General features: G+C 40.9%; 3 protein-coding genes across 10 annotated transcripts; all 3 read left to right on the forward strand.

The window, feature by feature from the left end:
- Positions 1 to 1,478: 1,478 nt before the first annotated feature.
- On the forward strand, positions 1,479 to 16,789 carry LOC130810178 (uncharacterized). 6 transcript variants are annotated; one of them, XM_057676145.1, is made up of 4 exons: positions 1,479 to 2,750; positions 3,271 to 3,442; positions 3,625 to 3,915; positions 16,008 to 16,789. In XM_057676145.1, the coding sequence occupies exons 2-4, from the start codon at positions 3,338 to 3,340 to the stop codon at positions 16,566 to 16,568; spliced, it is 957 nt and encodes a 318-aa protein (XP_057532128.1). In that variant the 5' UTR covers positions 1,479 to 2,750; positions 3,271 to 3,337; the 3' UTR covers positions 16,569 to 16,789. The 6 variants fall into 6 exon arrangements, with proteins under 6 accessions (XP_057532128.1, XP_057532129.1, XP_057532127.1 ...); XM_057676146.1 differs by having other exon boundaries at positions 1,479 to 1,935; XM_057676144.1 differs by having other exon boundaries at positions 1,479 to 1,822; positions 3,268 to 3,442.
- LOC130810179 (uncharacterized) lies at positions 7,722 to 8,344 on the forward strand. The gene is made up of 2 exons (XM_057676148.1): positions 7,722 to 7,896; positions 7,980 to 8,344. Exons 1-2 carry the CDS (start codon positions 7,722 to 7,724, stop codon positions 8,342 to 8,344), a joined length of 540 nt encoding a protein of 179 aa, XP_057532131.1.
- LOC130810180 (uncharacterized) lies at positions 8,533 to 10,447 on the forward strand. 3 transcript variants are annotated; one of them, XM_057676151.1, is made up of 4 exons: positions 8,533 to 8,661; positions 8,768 to 9,025; positions 9,104 to 9,340; positions 9,419 to 10,447. In XM_057676151.1, exons 3-4 carry the CDS (start codon positions 9,160 to 9,162, stop codon positions 9,673 to 9,675), a joined length of 438 nt encoding a protein of 145 aa, XP_057532134.1. In that variant the 5' UTR covers positions 8,533 to 8,661; positions 8,768 to 9,025; positions 9,104 to 9,159; the 3' UTR covers positions 9,676 to 10,447. The 3 variants fall into 3 exon arrangements, with proteins under 3 accessions (XP_057532134.1, XP_057532133.1, XP_057532132.1); XM_057676150.1 differs by having other exon boundaries at positions 8,768 to 9,340; positions 9,419 to 9,618; positions 9,699 to 10,446; XM_057676149.1 differs by having other exon boundaries at positions 8,768 to 9,340.
- Positions 16,790 to 18,294: the final 1,505 nt, after the last annotated feature.

The raw sequence follows: 18,294 nt of genomic DNA on the forward strand, positions 1-18,294 counted from the left end.
CCAATATATAGGCCAATATAAATGGCCATAATTTCAGCCATGCTAGCGTTAAGAGAAGGTCCACGAAAGGATGAGGAATTTCATGATTTTTAGGAGGCATCTACTTGGATTGTGAAAATGAAAGAATGAGGGCTATGGGTAAGAGGATGTAGGATAGGATAGGTTAATGTCTTAATGGCAGAGAGAAGAAGAATGAGATGGCTAATGAGTTGCCTTGGTAAAACCTTTTATCCTCTAGAGGTGGATATCATTGATTTTTTTATTCGTCCTAGTCTATAAGTGACAAATAGCAAAACTACTCCAACAACTCGAAGGGATGATCTACATTTAGAAGAGGATGGAAGTTTCTCTAATAGCCAATTAACCATTTTGGCTTGTAGGAGTCAAAACAAGTAACCAAATTTCTTTTGATTGTAAGTGTGATAGTAGAGTATTGTCTCATCTGAGGACGGTCAAGATTTTGAGATATGAAGCAGAACTAGAGATTAGTTTTGGTTCGGAGGGATTTCTTAGCAATTTCCCTAGAAAGATGGACATCATAGGTAGGCGCGACACCTTCCAAATTTATTCCTAGGGTAGGCAGAATTGAGGCAAATGTGATTTGAAGAGTGGATAGACAAATAGATGGCTTGGGAGTTGAAAAACTTCCCTTTTGAAAGATGACAAATGGATTTGATTTAGCAACAAGAATATTATAAAAGAGAGGCGTGGAGAAGGAGAAAGAAAGATTTCAGTCATTAAATTAAAGGAATTGACAAATTAATCCTTTCCTCTAACGACACAACAGAGCCTTAGATGAAGGGCAAAATGGACCCGCATTGGGTCCCAGTTGACAAAACATGAAAAAGAGTTTGGAAGATAAGTTGAAGTTCCAAGAAATTTTGGTTTCAAAATGATTTCGAATTCTTCCTATAGTTTTCCACATGTGAAGTTGTGAGCCATTTTTGAATGGTTTTAGAGTGAGATCTTTTCTATTTACTTTACAGGAAAGAATTTAGATAATAGTGCAAAAATAAGGACGCGTCATATTGTATCGTTTATGTTGTAAAGGTTTTCAAATTTGTTGATGTAAGTATGTAACATTACTGCACTATCAAGGTGTAAACATATCGCGTAAAGGATTCTCATGATTTTGACCCTTATATGGTGGTATGATAATCACATCCATCCCATTACCGCATCACTGTTTCATTACAGCAACCGTACCCATAGTGTAAAAACAGAGTCGCATCACAATGCATCAATTGTGTTGTAAAGATTTTTAAATAAAACAAACTAATATTTCTCGTGTTGTAAAGGTGTAAAAAACGCGTGTTTTTGGGTGTATCAAGGGATATCTTATGGTTTCGATTTAGGCGTGACGATAACCTCTTCACGCTTGTTACAACATCACCGTTCCATTACCGCGATCGCAACTGCTATCGTATTTTTACACCTAGACCATGACCGTGAATTTTAGATGCTAGGGATATACTATAGTGTGGCTAGCTTGATTGGAGAAACATAGCATGCAATAACATTTGATTTGATTCCAATTCCCCCACCGTGTTTGGAAACACTTTGTTTCCCTAGCAATTAGATGAACCCCAAAATAAGTCTCTAACAATTTGATTCATCTTGATGGAGATGAATTTTGGAAAACTTATGCAATTAGATGAGTACGAAGAGATGGAATTAACATAGGCGGTGATTTGGACAAAGCATCCCACTTTTGAGAGGAGCTTTGTTTACAAGCAGGTATTCTAATTTTTACCTTTTGAATTAAGGGTTGGACAGCTTTTAAGGAAGGTCTATTGGTTGATAGGGGAACCTTAGCCCCCAGGTAAGATCCTTAGTATCTGATTACTTGGATTCCTAGTGAATTTGCAATCTACTAAGATGAAGAGGAACAATTTCTTGAGAAGCATAAGCTTTAATTTTGAATATTAAAAGAAGGTTAGATTCTTTTTTGAATTCTCAGAGAATGATTTAGAATGGAGTTAACTGTTTCATTGTTTGCTTTTCCAAAGAGAAGGCCATTAACGAACACGAGATGAGAAATTGAACTTGGTCTCTCTAGCTTGGGGAAGAGTTTCTAAAGGGCTTGTTGATACAGGGGTAGCCTGTATGGTCTAGAAGGGAGAGGGGAAAAATGTCTGAGAAACCCAAATGAGGCTCGCTGAGCCCTGAGATCAGAACAAAGATGAGAGGAGGAGAGAGAGAATGAATTTAGAGAAAAGACTTAAGAAGAGAATAACACTATTATTGTGATGATCAATTACAATGAGATAATCAGCCTACTTATGCTATGACTGATTAACAAACAACACTGATTTAACTAACTAACTAGCAATTAACTAACAACTTACGTGCTAGGCACACCATAATACTAAAAGACTATATCACTTGCTCACTGTAGATGCAATTCTACTAGAAAGATTTTCTATATAGAGGATAAAAAGGTTGAATCGCTTTAGTGGTAGCTCATAGAGATCATAGTGGTAAACTGATGGAAAGATGGAGCCATGGAGGAGAGGCAACAAAGAGAAAAAACTATTAAGGCAATTGACTTCATCTATAAATGTATGACCACATACATGAAATTGGTCTAAGTTGAACCATCAACTATGGCAGAACTTGTTCAGACTGAATATGAGACAAGGCGGGAGGGGGGTAGGTCTCACAACATTAACCCACCTCTTGTTGCACCTCCCTTTGAGTCTCACCTAGACTTATGAAGAAACATTTTCTAGCACCTTCTGCGCTCCCAGGTGTGCTTTTACCACTTAAGGTTTGTCATTTAGTATTCATTAGAATCTATCATTCACACCTATATGATATGCTATTTGATATGACAGATAACTAGAAAAAGCCTCTCCATCCAACAAAGTGATGAGAGGAAACTAGAAAAAGCTTCCTTTATCAAACAATGACTATTATTTTTTGTTTCAATATGTCCGTTGATTTTTCCTTTTAAGTCACAAGTACCCAATAAATTAATCATCATAATCTGTCTCCTGTATGATGAGGTTCTCCTAATCAAATCCAATGGATTAGTTGCACTTGTTTAGTATACATGAAGCTTTTTGTTGTATAGCTACAAAAAACCACTTCTTTTGAAATTATTAAGCGGAGAAAATTATTAAGTTTCACTCATGGTTGTTTTTCCTATTAAGAGATTTGAGTCCCTAAATTGCTTTAGATTTGAAATGACCGCTACTTCTATGGGAAATAGTAATTGCCTGAGATACACTGCTTCTGGTTTTTAATCAAGTGTCTGGTCTTCAGCAGGAACTTTGTTAGTCCTTGCAATCTTCTTTCTGGCTTTAATGAAATAGCTCTCGCTTAGTGGATCTTCATGGATCATTGGACTGGTATCTTGAAGGTTCCTCTGTTCCCAAAGGGCATTGCAAACTGTAAAATTGCCGCATCCCTCTGTATTTCACCGTCAAAAGCACTTCTTGTAAGTTATCTTACCAGAAATATAGCAATATGTATACACACTATTATAGAAAACTGGTGTCCCGCATTGAGAGATTGTAACTTTGGGTGAATGACACAATGCTGAAAATGGAAGTGCCTGTATACTTTCTCTTATCCATGCGTGTTCTAATTTTTCTATAAATTTTTTTATATGGTATGCAGGTGCCTACAGCAAATGTTATATTCTTCATTGGAGATCGAGTTGAAGGGACAGGAAACCCAGTGATCGAGAGGCTGTCCAATATACAAAATATAGCCGAGATTCTTGTGTCAAAATTCGGAGCTTCTGTAAATGCATGGGTGATTGAGGCCTCAACTTTCAATGGCCCTTTTGCCGTGTACAATGAATTTATTCAGTCTCTTAATCAGTGGGGGGAGCCACAACGCTATAATTACAATGGATTTCCAGCATCCACATCAGTCGTTACCCTTTTATCGAATTTCCTTGAAGAGGTATGTTCTGTTTGTTAAACAATATTTCCCCCACTTTTGATTGTAAATTGCAATACTATGATGAAAATACAACACCCTTTCAAAGAACTAATAAATTTAGACAACCTTTTAAATTCTTCTTAGTTTGCGATAATTGCTTTACGGGTATTGGGGTTCAAATTTGAGAGATCTAAGCAGTATAATGCTTTAGTAGCGCTTTCAGTATTTAAGAGATTTTTAAGCCATGGAGTTAAGTTCCTCAGAAAACAGTTGAAGGCTGGTATATCATTTCCTTACCTTTGTCAGCTGGTTGTGTTTGTTGTACTTACTTGCGTAACTAGTGATGAAGCATAACGGAAATGTGCTGTGGGTCAGTTGACATTGTGTTTAATGAAGCAGGGATGAAAAATCCAGAAACATTAATGTCAGTGCTGAAATTTTAGGACTCTCACAATTTCGCCTGAACCTATACTAAATAAGCTGAATTTTGTTTTGATGAGCAGCATTGACTGGGTTTTTTGCGTAGATAATTAGACACCTCTAGGATTTTGGGGTGAGAGTATTCATCCTACATGGGAAGCCTGGTTCACAACGCGTCCCTACAAGGGTCCGGGGATGGTTCCCACCATAGGTTACCATGCATTTCTGCATGAGGTTGGTTTCAATACTCGAACCCATGACCTTAAGTCACAAAGCGACACTTGAACTGGTACTCAAGGCTTCTCTTGTGGGGGTATTCATCTAAAATGAAAATTCTTTTCTGGACTGGGGTTTACTTGTGGACAGTAAATTTTTATAGAAGTATAAATGAAAATAGTTGACACTTGGTGGATTAGAAGGTGCAAATTATATTCACATTTCGAAAGTTTCCATGTACCTAGAAATTTACTGCAATTTATTTTAGTTTTCCTGCCAGTGCTTTAAAATAGCTCTGGTGAAACTGCAGGAAGTGTATACAACTTTTCAAGGTTCTCATATTGTCAATTTGTAGATTACATAAGGGGATTATCGCATGGGACATCCAACTTTAATCCTTTAATTGGAAGATATGTCTTTCGTAACGTGCTTTCTCTTTTCTTTTCGTTCATCTTAAGACACCAAGGCTTTGGCATTGTTGTTTCATCTTAGACCTTTCTTACATAAGTATGTGCCATAGGTATGCCAAAATAGAAGTGTGTGTATGGGTATATCAATATGTTCTGTTCCGGCTGAGGAGAGAACAATCAACACTCTCAGCAAAGTTGAAGAGAATGTCTTTTAAGGTTCACAATGGATATGAACTTTTGGGGAGGTCTGAGTTGCTTTTCCGGTCGTTTCACTTTGTATTCCTGCTCAAGGTAACAAACGAGGGCGGGAGAAGGGTCCTCCGGGGGTCCTTCTCCGATGATTAAGTTAGTAAAGGTGCTGAAAAGATTGCTGATAGAGCTTGTAAGGAATGTGAGCTGTCTTTTCGTGAGAGAATAATGCTTGGGTTTCAGTGTAAAAAGTTGTCCTTACTTTTGGCGATGCATGGCATCGTATATTTATAGTAGTGGGCCTTAGGAGAGATCCCCAAAACCCTAATGGCAGTTTAGGCTTTTACCTTAAATGGAATCTTTCTCGGGATCAGTGGAGACAGAAATGGAATATTTTATAGGCCTATGTGGCGTTTGATGATTTGCTGATCCTTACACCATGGTCCCTACTATCTGTCTTTTAGTACACCTACATGGGTAGGGTACGAGGTAGGTGTGGTGCCTTGCCTTACACAAGTGTTGACAGCTTTTCTGAGCATAACTGCAGTTGTCTCCTGCCACGTCATCATTTCCATTACTATCGTTCTGCAGGGTTAACCATCCTGCAGGTATTTATATTCTTGTTTCTCTGTTAGGGCCCTTTTGATATGACCCTGTTGCTTCTATAAGTCTTGTTGTCCTAAATCTTAGCTGAGGAGTAATTTTAGTCCTCCAGGGAGCTAAGTCGTCCTTCTCAGGGAGCCAGGACCTCTGAAAGGGGTCTTGGTTGCTTCGTCCTGTCCTTCGTTCATGGTGGTGATTGGGGTTTCTCCTCTTTCAGGGTCTTAGGACTAAGGGTCATGTTCCAGCACATACAATTTGCCCCTCAGGGCTGTTGAGTCATGACAGAAGGAGTCAACAGGTCTGATTCTGGTTTATGCTCCTCTTAGAGTGCTCTTCAGAGTTGGGGTGCCTATTTCTGCGGGTTTTTGGAAAGAAAATTTACATTTCTTTACTTGTGTGATGGCCCTATCCCTATACATGCCCTCTAGTCCATGTTATTTAACAGACATGCTAAAGGACATGGACTACACATGCTCGCATTTGTGTCAGGTTTGTATCTTCAGGGTGGGTTCTTCATATATTTCTGTTCTCTTGGCTTGTGGTTTCAGGGTGTTGTATTTCAGGATGATATTTGCAGGGTGTCGTGTTTCAGGACAGTATTTGCAGGGTGTTGTTTTTCAGGACGATATTTGCAGCTCCATATGATCGTTATGTCATGGCTTGATGAATTTTTAGGTTGCTTGGCTTTGGTAATATTTATCTTGGGAAATGGGGGTATAGATGTGACAGCATTTAATGTTGCCCCTTTTCGTAATTTAACTTGTGACAAAATTTTAAGCTTGTTGGGGACGTTTCGACACGCGTTTGGTGGATTTTTCTTGATTTTCTGCAAATTAAATCCTGTATGGACGTGTGGTGCTACTTGCGCTGTACTGTTTCATTTTCCCGCCCATTTGCTTTTCTTTACTTCAACAATTTCAAATTTCTTTTAATTATGGCCGTTCATTTTCTCAATAGTTATGGTTGATGCATTTATTGAGAAATCTATAAATACCCCTTGGTTTTCCACTTCAAAAACTTTCTCGACTCTTAAACTTCTCTTTCTTCTTCAAGTAAACTCTTTGAATTTCTGTTGTTTGCGATTTTGCCATCTCTATGATGCTCTCTGATCGTATTGCTTAGTTGACTCTCTTTGTCTTTGCTTTTTCTTGAAAATATGGGTAGGAGGAAAATGACTACTGATACTGACCTAACATTTGACTTTCATTTGAACAAATCGGACAACCAAGATCGTCACCCGTTTCCTTTGGCGAATAGGGTTGGGCTCCCAGATAGGGCTCCTCCCGGTTGGGTACATGCTGAATGGGAGCATCTATATTGGGACGATGCTTTCCCGGCTTCAGCTTCTTTGGATCTTTCTGCTGAGGCCTCAATGACTTTTAACATTTCGGATGTAGACGAGTCTGAGGGTAAGTTGCTTCAATCTACTCTTTTTGAGAAGGTTTTGGATATCATGGTGGAGGGGCGTTTACAGTTTGTTATAGAGGATAGATTTCGTTTATCCCGTGAACAAGGGTACTAGTGTCGTTTAAGAGAACCTGGCATGCAGGCTCACCAATTTATTGTTACCACCTCTTCGTCTACTGACGTTTACATTCCCATAAACTTGTATCATTTCGTCTTTGGGTTACGCTTCCCCATGCATTGGTTTCTACATAAGGTTTTTTGTTTTTACCAGTTGTCTTTGAACCAGCTGATGCCTCAAGCTGTGAGGAAAATTATTTCTTTCATCTGGCATTGTGAGTTTATGGGTTATCCTTTGACCCTGGATCTGTTTCGATCTGTGTTCAAGATTGAGCAGGGGGGTAACAAGCCTTACTACTCGGCAAAGGTAGTGAACGAGGTGACGGTGGTCGTCCCTGATTTGTCCGACTTGAAGTATTAATTCGACAGGACGGTGTGGGTGAGGGTCCCTCCTACAACGGACCATCCCTACCGCTACAACCTTCCGTCTACTGGACTACTCCTGTACTTCATCCTCCTCTAATAATGGATGAAGTCAAGAAACTGACTCGCTTGGAGAGGTACGCCTTTCTCCACTTTCAGAGGTGGACAAACGAGTTCACTAGGCTGGAGTACGACCACAAGTGGCTCTGCCACGAGGTCGTGCTACGTAGGGAGCTAGCTTTGTACCTGGTGGGGATGTCAACCTTCCTGACCTCTGGTAATCATGACTAACTCTGCTTGAGTGTGTTTCTAATGTTTTTTGATCTTCGCTCATTCTTCTTGCATGTTATTTTCTGGCAGAATTCGGGGGTCAGGTTCATTATACCAACTTGGGTATAACCCCTTCTGGGGACTTCTTCAGGCCGGGTCCTCCAGAGTGTCCTGGGGATGGGAAGAGGAGGTTATCCAATGACTACCAGCTCTGGGACCAGATTTCTAAGGCCCCAGCCCAAGTGACCGTGGCTGACTTCCATCAGCGTCTTGCTGATGACTATTACCAAGACCCTCTGATGGGATACAGGGCGGTTGCCTCCTTTGATATTGATCAGGTGGTGCCCCCTGTTAAGCACCGTCAGCTCTGCGGAGTGAGTAGGGTCCCCCACTTCCAGAGTAAATTCAACGATGTGCCTGCTTGGGTGCATCCTGACTTCAACCTTTTCTCTTAGGAGTTTCTAACGAAACCAAAGAGAGAAGGGTTGAGGTATCCTGCTCCGGCGGTTTCAGCTCTTCCTCCTCCTCCGCCTAGGGAGGGTCAGAGGGTGTCTTCTTTTGGGGCTCTTCCATCCACAGCCCCTGTATCCAGGGAGGTGGCTCCTTTTTGAGGGCTTGCCCTTGGCGGGGGTGAGGAAGAAGAGGAAACAGAGGGAGAATCCTCGTGCTTCTGTGGTTGCGCCTCCCCTTTCTGTCGATCCCTCTCAGGAGCATCGGGTCAAGCGAAGGCGTGACCACTCATCAACTGCTGTTTCTGATCCTGCCTCTTCAGGTAACAGGGTTTTGCAGGCTTACTTTATCTGTTCGTAATACCTTTTGATTCTTTTCCTCGATTAAGTAGGAAATTGGCTTCTTCCTTACTATCCTTTCTTTCATAGGGGTGACGGAAGCTACAATAGGTGCAGCCGAGGCCCCGGTTGACTCAGTTCCCCTATCGGTCGAGGAATCGGCTCCCCTGGAGGTAGCATCTGAGGTTAAGACCGGAGGTGGGGTCCTTTCTGTCGAGGTCTTTGATTCAGGGAAGTGCATCTTCCTTGACCACGAGTTCACCAACTTCGATTCTTTCGTCGACGTATCAGACGACGATTGCTGAAGGGTTCCTCTATCCTGACTTGGCTACTGCAGGCTCGTAAAACGTGTGTAAGACTTATGTCTACCTTTTTTTTTCCTGATGTTTTCAGGATTGAATCTCTTTTCTTTGTGTGGTTGCACAGTTCCTATTGTAGTAGCTGAGCCAGTCGTTGAGTTAGGGGAAGCCACAGTGGATGATATGGCTACTGAAGCTGCCATTCCTGAAGTTGTGGTAACCTCACTTGAGGTCCCTGCGACGCAGGTCACTGCTGACACTCCTGCCCCTGTTCCAGCTAGGACTACCCGTCGAAGGGGTAAGGGTAAGGCTCCGACTGTGGCGTACCAGAGGCCTCCTTCGCTTCCTTCTCCTCTTCGCTTTGGTATGTGACTTGGCTTTAATTAAAGAATACTTCTCTGTGAATGGTCACTTTTCTTATGTTGATTTTCTCTTTTCTCAGTGAGGATGTATTTGGACTCGAGGCGGGATACAGGCACTTCGTCAGTGGCCAAGCCTGTCACTGATGAGGAAGTTGCCTCCCTCTTGAGGTCCAATCCTTCTGAAGAGGAGGCTTATGAGCCCATTGGGCTCCTGGTGACTGAAGGAGAGGAGGTGACGATGGCCCTCTCTCTAAGTCAGATTGAAAATGCTATTAAACAGGTATCTTTTTTATCTTTTGCCAATTTACATTCCCTTTGTTTTGATATTTGTTCCTGACTTAAGTGTGTTCTGTCCTACAGACTCTTCTGAGTAGCCACAGCCGTTCACGCTGAACGGTTGCGCCTACTTAGGAAGCTCAATGAGTCCAGGGTCAGGAACCTTCGGACTCAGGTTGCCCTCCAGCTTAGGGAAACCCAATACCTTAAAGTCCAGGTTTCCCTTAGTTGAGGAGGCTAAGGAGCTGAAAAAGAAGCTTTCTGAGGCAGTAGCCCCTCCTGAGCTTACACAGAAGGTCAAAGATCTTGAGGTTCAGGCTGCTGCCAAGGACGAAGCTCTTGCGAAGCTGGGCGCTGAAAATGCTGCTAAGGATAAAGCTTAGGCTAAGCTTAGCGCTGAGTTGGAGGTTGTGCGTGCTGCTCTCTTAGAAGAGGCTCTTAAAGAAAAAGAGCAGCAGGTGAGCAGATGCTGCCATTTTGAAGCGACCTGCTCCCAAATCAGGCTGGAGGCGAGTTAGCAGAGGGAGAGGAATGAGGCAGAGTTGGAGGGTGTCAGGGTAGAGGTGCAGCGTCTCACAAACGACCTGTCCACTCAAAGGTGGGACCAAGCTACTGCAGAGTCTCAACTTGTGGCTCTGAAGAGACAACTACAAGAGTCCTCGCCTTTTCTGTCTGCCAAGGCCAAGGAGGTTGATGAGCTAAAATGTCATTCTGGAGTCGGAGCTTGCAGCCAAGGATAAAACCATTGCTGGACTCAAAGATCAGCTCCAGTACCAACTCAAGGCTGTGCAGGACTTAGTTAAAGCCATTGGACCTCCTCCTCTTGTGGGGGGGGGGGGGGGGGGGGGGACTTTTTCAACATTCCCCGCATGTGTCCGTGCTTCCACTTAAGTTTTCAAGGATGCTCTTGCTAGAGTTGATCATGCTGAGATGAGGGTTGCTGAACTCCAGGAGCAATGTAAGGGGTATCAGCTGCGTCTTTCTGGGATGGATGGTGCCAGGGAGGAACTTTCTACAGCTCGATCTGCTCTTGAGCTTGCACATAAAAATCATAAGGAGCAGATTGCTAAAGTTGCCTCCTACTACCAGAAAGATGTTGTTGTCAAAGCCAGGGTCATGATGCTAACTGCCTATTTCATTCATACCCTGACTTTGACTGGAGTGCAGTAAGGCGACATCTCCAGGCCCCCAAGATTGAGTGTAAAGTAAATCAGCTCAGAAAAAGTGACCCTCTTCTTCAAACCCTAGGAGAAGAGTTCCCGTCTTAGAAGTCGGCCTCTTCAAGTCCTGCCTCTGCTCCTCCTTCTAAATGACGAGCTTCCTGCTGCTTCAGCGTTTTAGCTTCTCCTTTGCTGTATTTTCTATTGTAGATATTAATTTTTTGTCTGGCTATTATGTATCTGCCTCTTGTAAATTTGTATACTGTAATTTTTGAAGAAATGTAAATGGGAACTTTAGATTTTTGGTCTCCATACTGTCTTTCAAGTCTTTATTCTTTTGTTTATGTTGCTGTATTCTTGTAGGCAGTACTATTCTGATGCCAATGTATGCCCTCTAGCTCATGTGCTTTAGCTTAGGCTAAAGGGTATGAGCTAGTTTTGTAGTTGTTCATACTTACTGTCTCCTTCTGGAAGTATAACCTTGGTATGTTAACTGGAATTTATAGAGTTGTAATCTAAGCAGGTTGGACTAGTGTTTGATTCTCTATTTCATTTGATTTGTAAAATGATTAGTTATTTTAGAAATGTAAGGTGTTCGAAATTGTTTTTTATCTGTTTGGGATCTGGAACAGCCTCTTCAGGGTGTAACAGATTTGTCCTGAAGGGTGTTGACCTAAGGATTATTAGCCTTTACTGTTTGGATTCTAAGACATTCTCTTCAGGATACTTAGAATAACTTTCCTGTAGAGATGCTTGACCCAAGGATGGCGAAAACCTGTTTGGGACAAGGAACTATCTTATCAGGGCATTAAGTAGCTTTCCTGTTATGTGTTTGTCCCAAGAAAAATGAGCCAGAATTACTTTGAACTTTAGGCGTTGAACTGGTCTGATGACAATCAGGACCTTAGCATCTTTCTTACCTGAAAAGCTTTTGTTTTCAAGGTTAAGGTAATAGGTTTCATTAACTCGGATCTCCTGTTGAACAACATCCTTGACTTTTATCCTTAGATTCTCAGGGTTAGAATGGATCCGCAGGTTGTACTAGTATTTTCAGTAATATTAAACATGTTGGAAATCAGTTTGATTCATTGAAAGGTTACATTCATTACAAGAAGAAAATCTAGATTACAATAGAGTTACACATAGTATTTCTTTAAGACCTTAGATTTCCAATTGTGCCTGAATTCTTCTTGTCTAGGCTTTTTCAGCTTATAAGCCCCATGACCTAAGACTTGAGTTACAACGTAGGGACCTTCCCATGTTTCAGAAAGATTTCCATGGTCTCGAATCTGGGCAGCTTGGGCATATCTCAGGACCAGATCTCCAACTTGAAAGGTTCTCTCTCTAACTTTCCTGTTGTAGAGCCTGGCCACCCTGTTTTAGTAAGCTTCCATTTTTCAGAGCAGCTACCTCTCGTACCTTCTCAACAAGTTCCACAGGAAGTAGGGCCTCTGTTCCATATACCAGTCTAAAAGGGGTCTGTCTTGTTGCCTCTTTGGGAGTAGTTCTAAGCGACCATAGTACATCGTACAGGACTTCAGACCACCTACCCTTTGCTTCATCGAGCTTTTTCTTTAACCCATTCAGGATCTGCTTGTTAGTTGCTTCTGCTTGGCCATTGCATTGGGGAGTGCAGACTGATGAGTACGCAACATTGATCTTGAAGTCACTGAGATATTCTCTTAAGGGGCCACAGTCAAACTGTTTTCCATTATCCATTGTCAGGACAATAGGTAATCCAAATCTGGTGATGATGTGCTGCCATATGAATTTCTCAACTTTTCTGGAAGTGATCATAGCCAGAGGTTCCTGCCTCCACCCACTTAGTAAAATAATCCACACCTACTATGAGGGACCTAACCCCTCCTGGAGCCACAGGAAATGGCCCCAAGAGGTCTAGGCCTCATAGAGCAAAAGGAATTGGGTTATGGATGAATTTCAGCTCATTGGAAGGTGTGTTGATGCTAGGGCCAAATTTTTGGCATTTTTCACATTTCTCCACCACTTTTTTTCCATCTGAAAGGGTGTTTGGCCAATAGTACCTCGCGCTGAAAGCTCTGTGGGCCAGAGATCTTGCACCCTGGTGGTAACCGCAGACTCCTTCATGAATCTCCCTCATGATGTATTCTGCCTCTTCAGGGGTAACACATTTCAGCAAGGGACCACTCTTGGCTACTTTATACAGCTCATTATTGATGATTGTGACTGTGTTGCCAGGTTTTTATCTTTTTGGCCTTGGTGGGATCTTCAGGCAGCGCGCCCTCTTCCTTGTATCTCAACATCTCTTCCATCCATGAGGGAAGATTATGTCTGTGAGGGCAAAGACCGAAGTGGCATCTTTATCAATTGCGCTTTGGGGTTTCACCTCTACAAGAACAGATCTCTTCATTTCGTGCTGACTAGCACTTCCTAATTTAGAAAGCGCATCAGCCTGCTCATTTTGTGACCTGGGGAGTCTTTCCACCTCAAAGCCTTCAAAGAGTGCAATTAGGCTTTTGATTTTCGCCAAGTATTTCTGCATTGAAGGCTCTCTGGCTTTGTATTCTCCCAGGATCTGATTAACTACCAACTTGGAATCCATTCTTAACCTGACATGTTTGGCTTCTAGAGCTCTACAGAGTTGCAGGCTTGCAATTGCTGCTTCATACTCAGCTTCGTTATTTGTAGCTCTAAATTAAAATTTTAGAGCGTATTCTATGGTTTTTCCTTCTGGAGAGATCAGAACAACTCCAGCCCCAGCCCCTACATTTCTTGAAGAACCATCTGTGAGCAGCTACCAAATTGGAGCATCTTTTCTCAATTCGGGGCTGTTGGTGCACTCTGCAAATATATCTGCTAAGGCTTGTCCTTTGATAGCAGTCCTTGCCTGATACTTTATCTTGTATCCATTCAATTTAATAGCCCATTTGGCCAATCTCCCTGACCTCTCTATCTTGTCAAGAGATTTTTCCAGTGGTAGATCAGTTAGCACGATCACTTGGTGGGCATCAAAGTAAGGCTTGAGTTTCCTCACAGCCACCACAACAGCATAGGTTGTTTTTTCGATTAGGGAATATCGGGTTTCAGCATCTAGCAGGATCTTGCTTACAAAATATATCAGTTGTTGTACATTTCCTTCCTCTCTGACTAGTGCTGTGCTTACGGTTGTTTGGCTGGCAGCAGTATACGAGTACAACGTCTCGCCTATAACAGGCCTTGCCAGGGTAGGCAGGCCATGAAGATGATTTTTCAGTTCCTGGAAAGCTTTCTTCTGCACATCTTCCCGAAAGAAGTTCTTATTCCTTCTGAGCACTTTGAAAAAGGGCAAAGATTTCTCAGCTGATTAAGCTATGAATCTGGAGAGAGCTGCCATTCTCCCGGTGAGTCTCATCACATCTTTCTTAGACTTCGGTTCTGCTAAATCCAGGACAACTTGTACTTTGGCTGGGTTCGCGTCTATGCCTCTATGTGACATCATGAATCCCAAGAACTTTCCATATCTGATTCCGAATATACATTTCTTAGGGTTTGTTTTGGGTTGTTCATTTTTGGGTAAAGTTTGTGGTTTGTTTGGAAATTAGGTGAAACGTAGCTAGAAAGAACTCTAAGCCCTCCTTCTAGCACCAAATTTTTCCGGCTGAGGAGAGAACAATCAACACTCTCAGCAAAGTTGAAGAGAATGCCTTTTAAAGTTCACAATGGATATGAACTTCTGGGGAGGTCTGAGTTGCTTTTCCGGTCGTTTCACTTTGTATTGCTGCACAAGGTAACAAACGAGGGTTGGAGAAGGGTCCTCCGGGGGTCCTCCTCCAATGATTAAGTCAGTAAAGGTTGTGAAAAGATTGTTGATAAAGCTTGTAAGGAATGTGAGCTGTCCTTTCGTGAGAGAATAATACTTGGGTTTCACTGTAAAAAGTTGTCCTTGCCTTTGGCGATACATGGCATCGTATATTTATAGTGATGGGCCTTAGGAGAGATCCCCAAAACCCTAATGGCAGTTTAGGCTTTTACCTTAAATGGAATCTTTCTCGGGATCAGTGGAGACAGAAATAGAATATTTTGTAGGCCTATGTGGCGTTTGGTGATTTGCTGATCCTTACACCATGGTCCCTACTATATGTCTTTTAGTACACCTACATGGGTAGGGTACGAGGTAGGTGTGGTGCCTTGCCTTATACAAGTGTTGACAGATTTTCTGGCATAACTGCAGTTGTCTCCGGCCACGTCATCATTTCCATTGCTATCGTTCTGCAGGGTTAACCATCCTGCAGGTATTGAGCAAAATATCCCTGTAGGCTACATAATGATTAGATCTCTGAAAAATATTCTTGGTTGTACCACCCCAATTCCTCTTATAATTTTGCACTTTTGGTCCCTTAGTTGAGGTGTTCGATGAATTTTAGTTTGACCAATTTCTGACTTGTAAGACTGATTCGAGATTGCGATTTTACAATAACTTACAATGTGACCTTGAAATCATAATGTCGCCTGTTTAGCTTGGCTAAGGTAGACTCTTTGTTTAGCATCATTGGATGTTTGGAATTGAATGTTAGTCCAAAAACCCATCATAACGAGATTTATAGCTATGAGGATCGTAAAGTCAGAACTATGGGAGCGTTTCTAGCACTTCAAAAACTGGTCATACTGTGTATTTTATCTCTGGTTTTTTGTTGTTCATTTTACTTCAGTAGAATAATGCTTAACCGATTTATCGGCATGTTATTCACGCATCATGGTCTTTCACAGATTACCTAAAGAATTTAGCTATGAGGATCAGTTAGTTCATGTTAGATATGCTGTTCACAATACACATGAAGAATTATAACTCGTGACCACTTTGTATTATTCACTCCATAGAACTAAATAAACTGTTAATGGATTGGTATGTATGTACGTAACTGGGGCGAAATTGAACCTACCAGAAGAGAATCAAACCTGACTCGAAAATGGTTCGAGAATAAAAATAAAATCCTATATACCATGTCAGTTGTGTATGCAACTAGACCTGAAATGATCAAATTCTAACACTTGAAATGAGACCCGATCCAATGATCTGAATCAGTACCTGTGATCGTACCATTGCAACTGTCTAGAAATTCTTGAATATCATGATTTAATGAGATCATTAAACTTTAGCTTGCTGCAAATCCCTAAGGCATTCTAATTTTTAGGCTTAGCTAGTTCATTTACAATCTTAGTGATGCTGCTCTGTTACCAAAACTTAACTTATTTTCTCGACGAAAATTGTCTGCAGAGGGAAAAGCACATCACTCGTGAAGAAGGCCAGCTTTCGAAACAGCATGCTTCCTCTTGTATTCCCAGAACAATTATTCTCGGTTTTAGCAAGGGTGGTGTAGTGCTTAATCAGCTAGTGACCGAGCTTGGCTACTCGGACATCAAATGCACAGAGGACCTACCCAAACCTACGAGCTTCCCGGGAACTACAGAAAACCAGATCGTACCATTCTCGAGAGAGAGCTTCCTGGATAGCATTACCGAATTCCATTATGTCGATGTTGGTTTGAATTCTCCGGGTGCGTATCTCACTGATGGTGCTGTCATCGAGAGAATAGCCAAGCAACTTATCGAGAGAGATAAATACATCCGTTTTGTGCTTCATGGGACTCCAAGGCAGTGGAGTGACATAAGGCGACCTTGGATACGTGAAGAGAAGGATAAATTTCGACAAATACTTGCTTGTGAAGGGCACAAGAGCAATGGAAAGCTCAAAGTCTATGAGAATACTTATTTTTCAGAGTTATTTCCCAGTTTGCAGATGCATATTGAAATAATTGAACAATTAGTTGTGAGTTGATATGTAAGCCTGATGTTTTAAACATATTTTGTGCTAGCAATGAACTGCACAAAATTTCTATCTCAGGAATAACACAACTATAGAATTTCAATGAGACAACTCACGGGCTCCTCAAGCTTGATTTGGTCAAATCTCTTACGGCCCGTTTGGTAGGTGATAATAAACGGTGACAATGAAAATGTAAAATTAGTGTAATTTTGGTTGAAAAATCTCTTGGTTAACTTGATGGTCATGCTTGTTGAACTTTAATCATCTCAATTTCTTCATAAAATTCATTCCAATGTATTACCATTGGGAGAGGTGGTATTAGGTGGTAATGAAAATTTGTAAACAAAAAAACTTTTTTGTGATCAAAGTTTCATTACCATGGGAATGATATAAAACTTTTGATGAAATTTTACACTATAAATCATTCTCAATACCACCATTTAGTATCACTAACCAAATGGGTCGTTAGAGTTAACTCTGATCAAAACTGAGCCCGACTTGAGACCCTAATGGGATGGAGTCAAGATACTCAAAATTAGTGGGAAATACAACTTGAGGTGAGGGGATGGGCCAAAAATTAAAACATAATGGTTCAGTAGGTCAAAAATCATGAAAATTTCCTTATAAGTATTACTCACTTTGTTTCTTTTTTGTTCTACTCGTGTATTTTCTGCCAATATTTAAAGAAAATTATAAGCCTTAACATCTTTAAATATGCATGATAAAAAAATAAAAAAAAAATACATAATAAAAAAAATATATATTAAGACGAATCTAATGAGATTTCACAAAAATACATTTTATCTTCTAAATATGTCTCAAAAACCATAATCAAGTTTCTCTCTTCTTAAGTAAAATACTCCAAACGGAAAGAATATTAAAGAACGGAGAAAGTATTATGAAAGGGAAAATTCAAAATATAAGTCTATAGAACATGAAGAATATGAATATTCCACAAGATTCCAATTTTTAAGAGAAACATTGAAAAAAATAAGATTTTTAATAACTTTAATCAAAAAATAAGCTTCGGCAAAACTTTATTCCCAAAATAAGCGTCTTTGGCCCCAAAGTCGGTATGTAGTCGCTGTTACTAACAGCGAGTATAAAGAAATGGTCAAAATTTTAGTCAAGCTATATGTCGCTGTTAACGCTTTGACTGGTCAATGGTCAAATCGCTGTAGCTGAGGAAGAAATTCTCTTCCTTGTTCCCGACAGTCTAAAATTCCTTCGAGCTCTGGACAACCTTGTATTATGCAGATCTTCAAGCCATTAAAGCATTCAATCCCAAATTGAGATAGATAGCAGATGCTGAGATGATGGTCTAAGTAAAAAGAAGTAGCTCGTGTTAGTACCTCTACCAAAGAAAGAGGTATGCTTTCCCCATTAACGAATCTCAAACATCGCAGACTTTCGTTATGGAAGAGTGATTCATGGATCCGTAAAATGATATTCTCAACTGCTTCAGGCTTGCTAATCCATTAAAATTGTCGGGCAAAACTAGTCGCTGTAAGTCTTATTTCACTGTTAGTAACAGCGACATATAGCTTGACTAAAATTTTGACCATTTTTTTATACTCGCTGTTAGTAACAGCGATTACATACCGAGCCTACCTTTGGGGCCAAAGACGCTTATTTTGGGAATAAAATTTTACCGAATCTTTTTTTTTTATTAAAATTATTAAAAAATCTTATTTTTTTCAAATTTTCTTTTTAAGAAGCCTCTCAAGAGTATCAATGG

Source organism: Amaranthus tricolor, chromosome 4 (assembly GCF_026212465.1).
Source record: "Amaranthus tricolor cultivar Red isolate AtriRed21 chromosome 4, ASM2621246v1, whole genome shotgun sequence".
Classification (NCBI taxonomy): domain Eukaryota; kingdom Viridiplantae; phylum Streptophyta; class Magnoliopsida; order Caryophyllales; family Amaranthaceae; genus Amaranthus; species Amaranthus tricolor.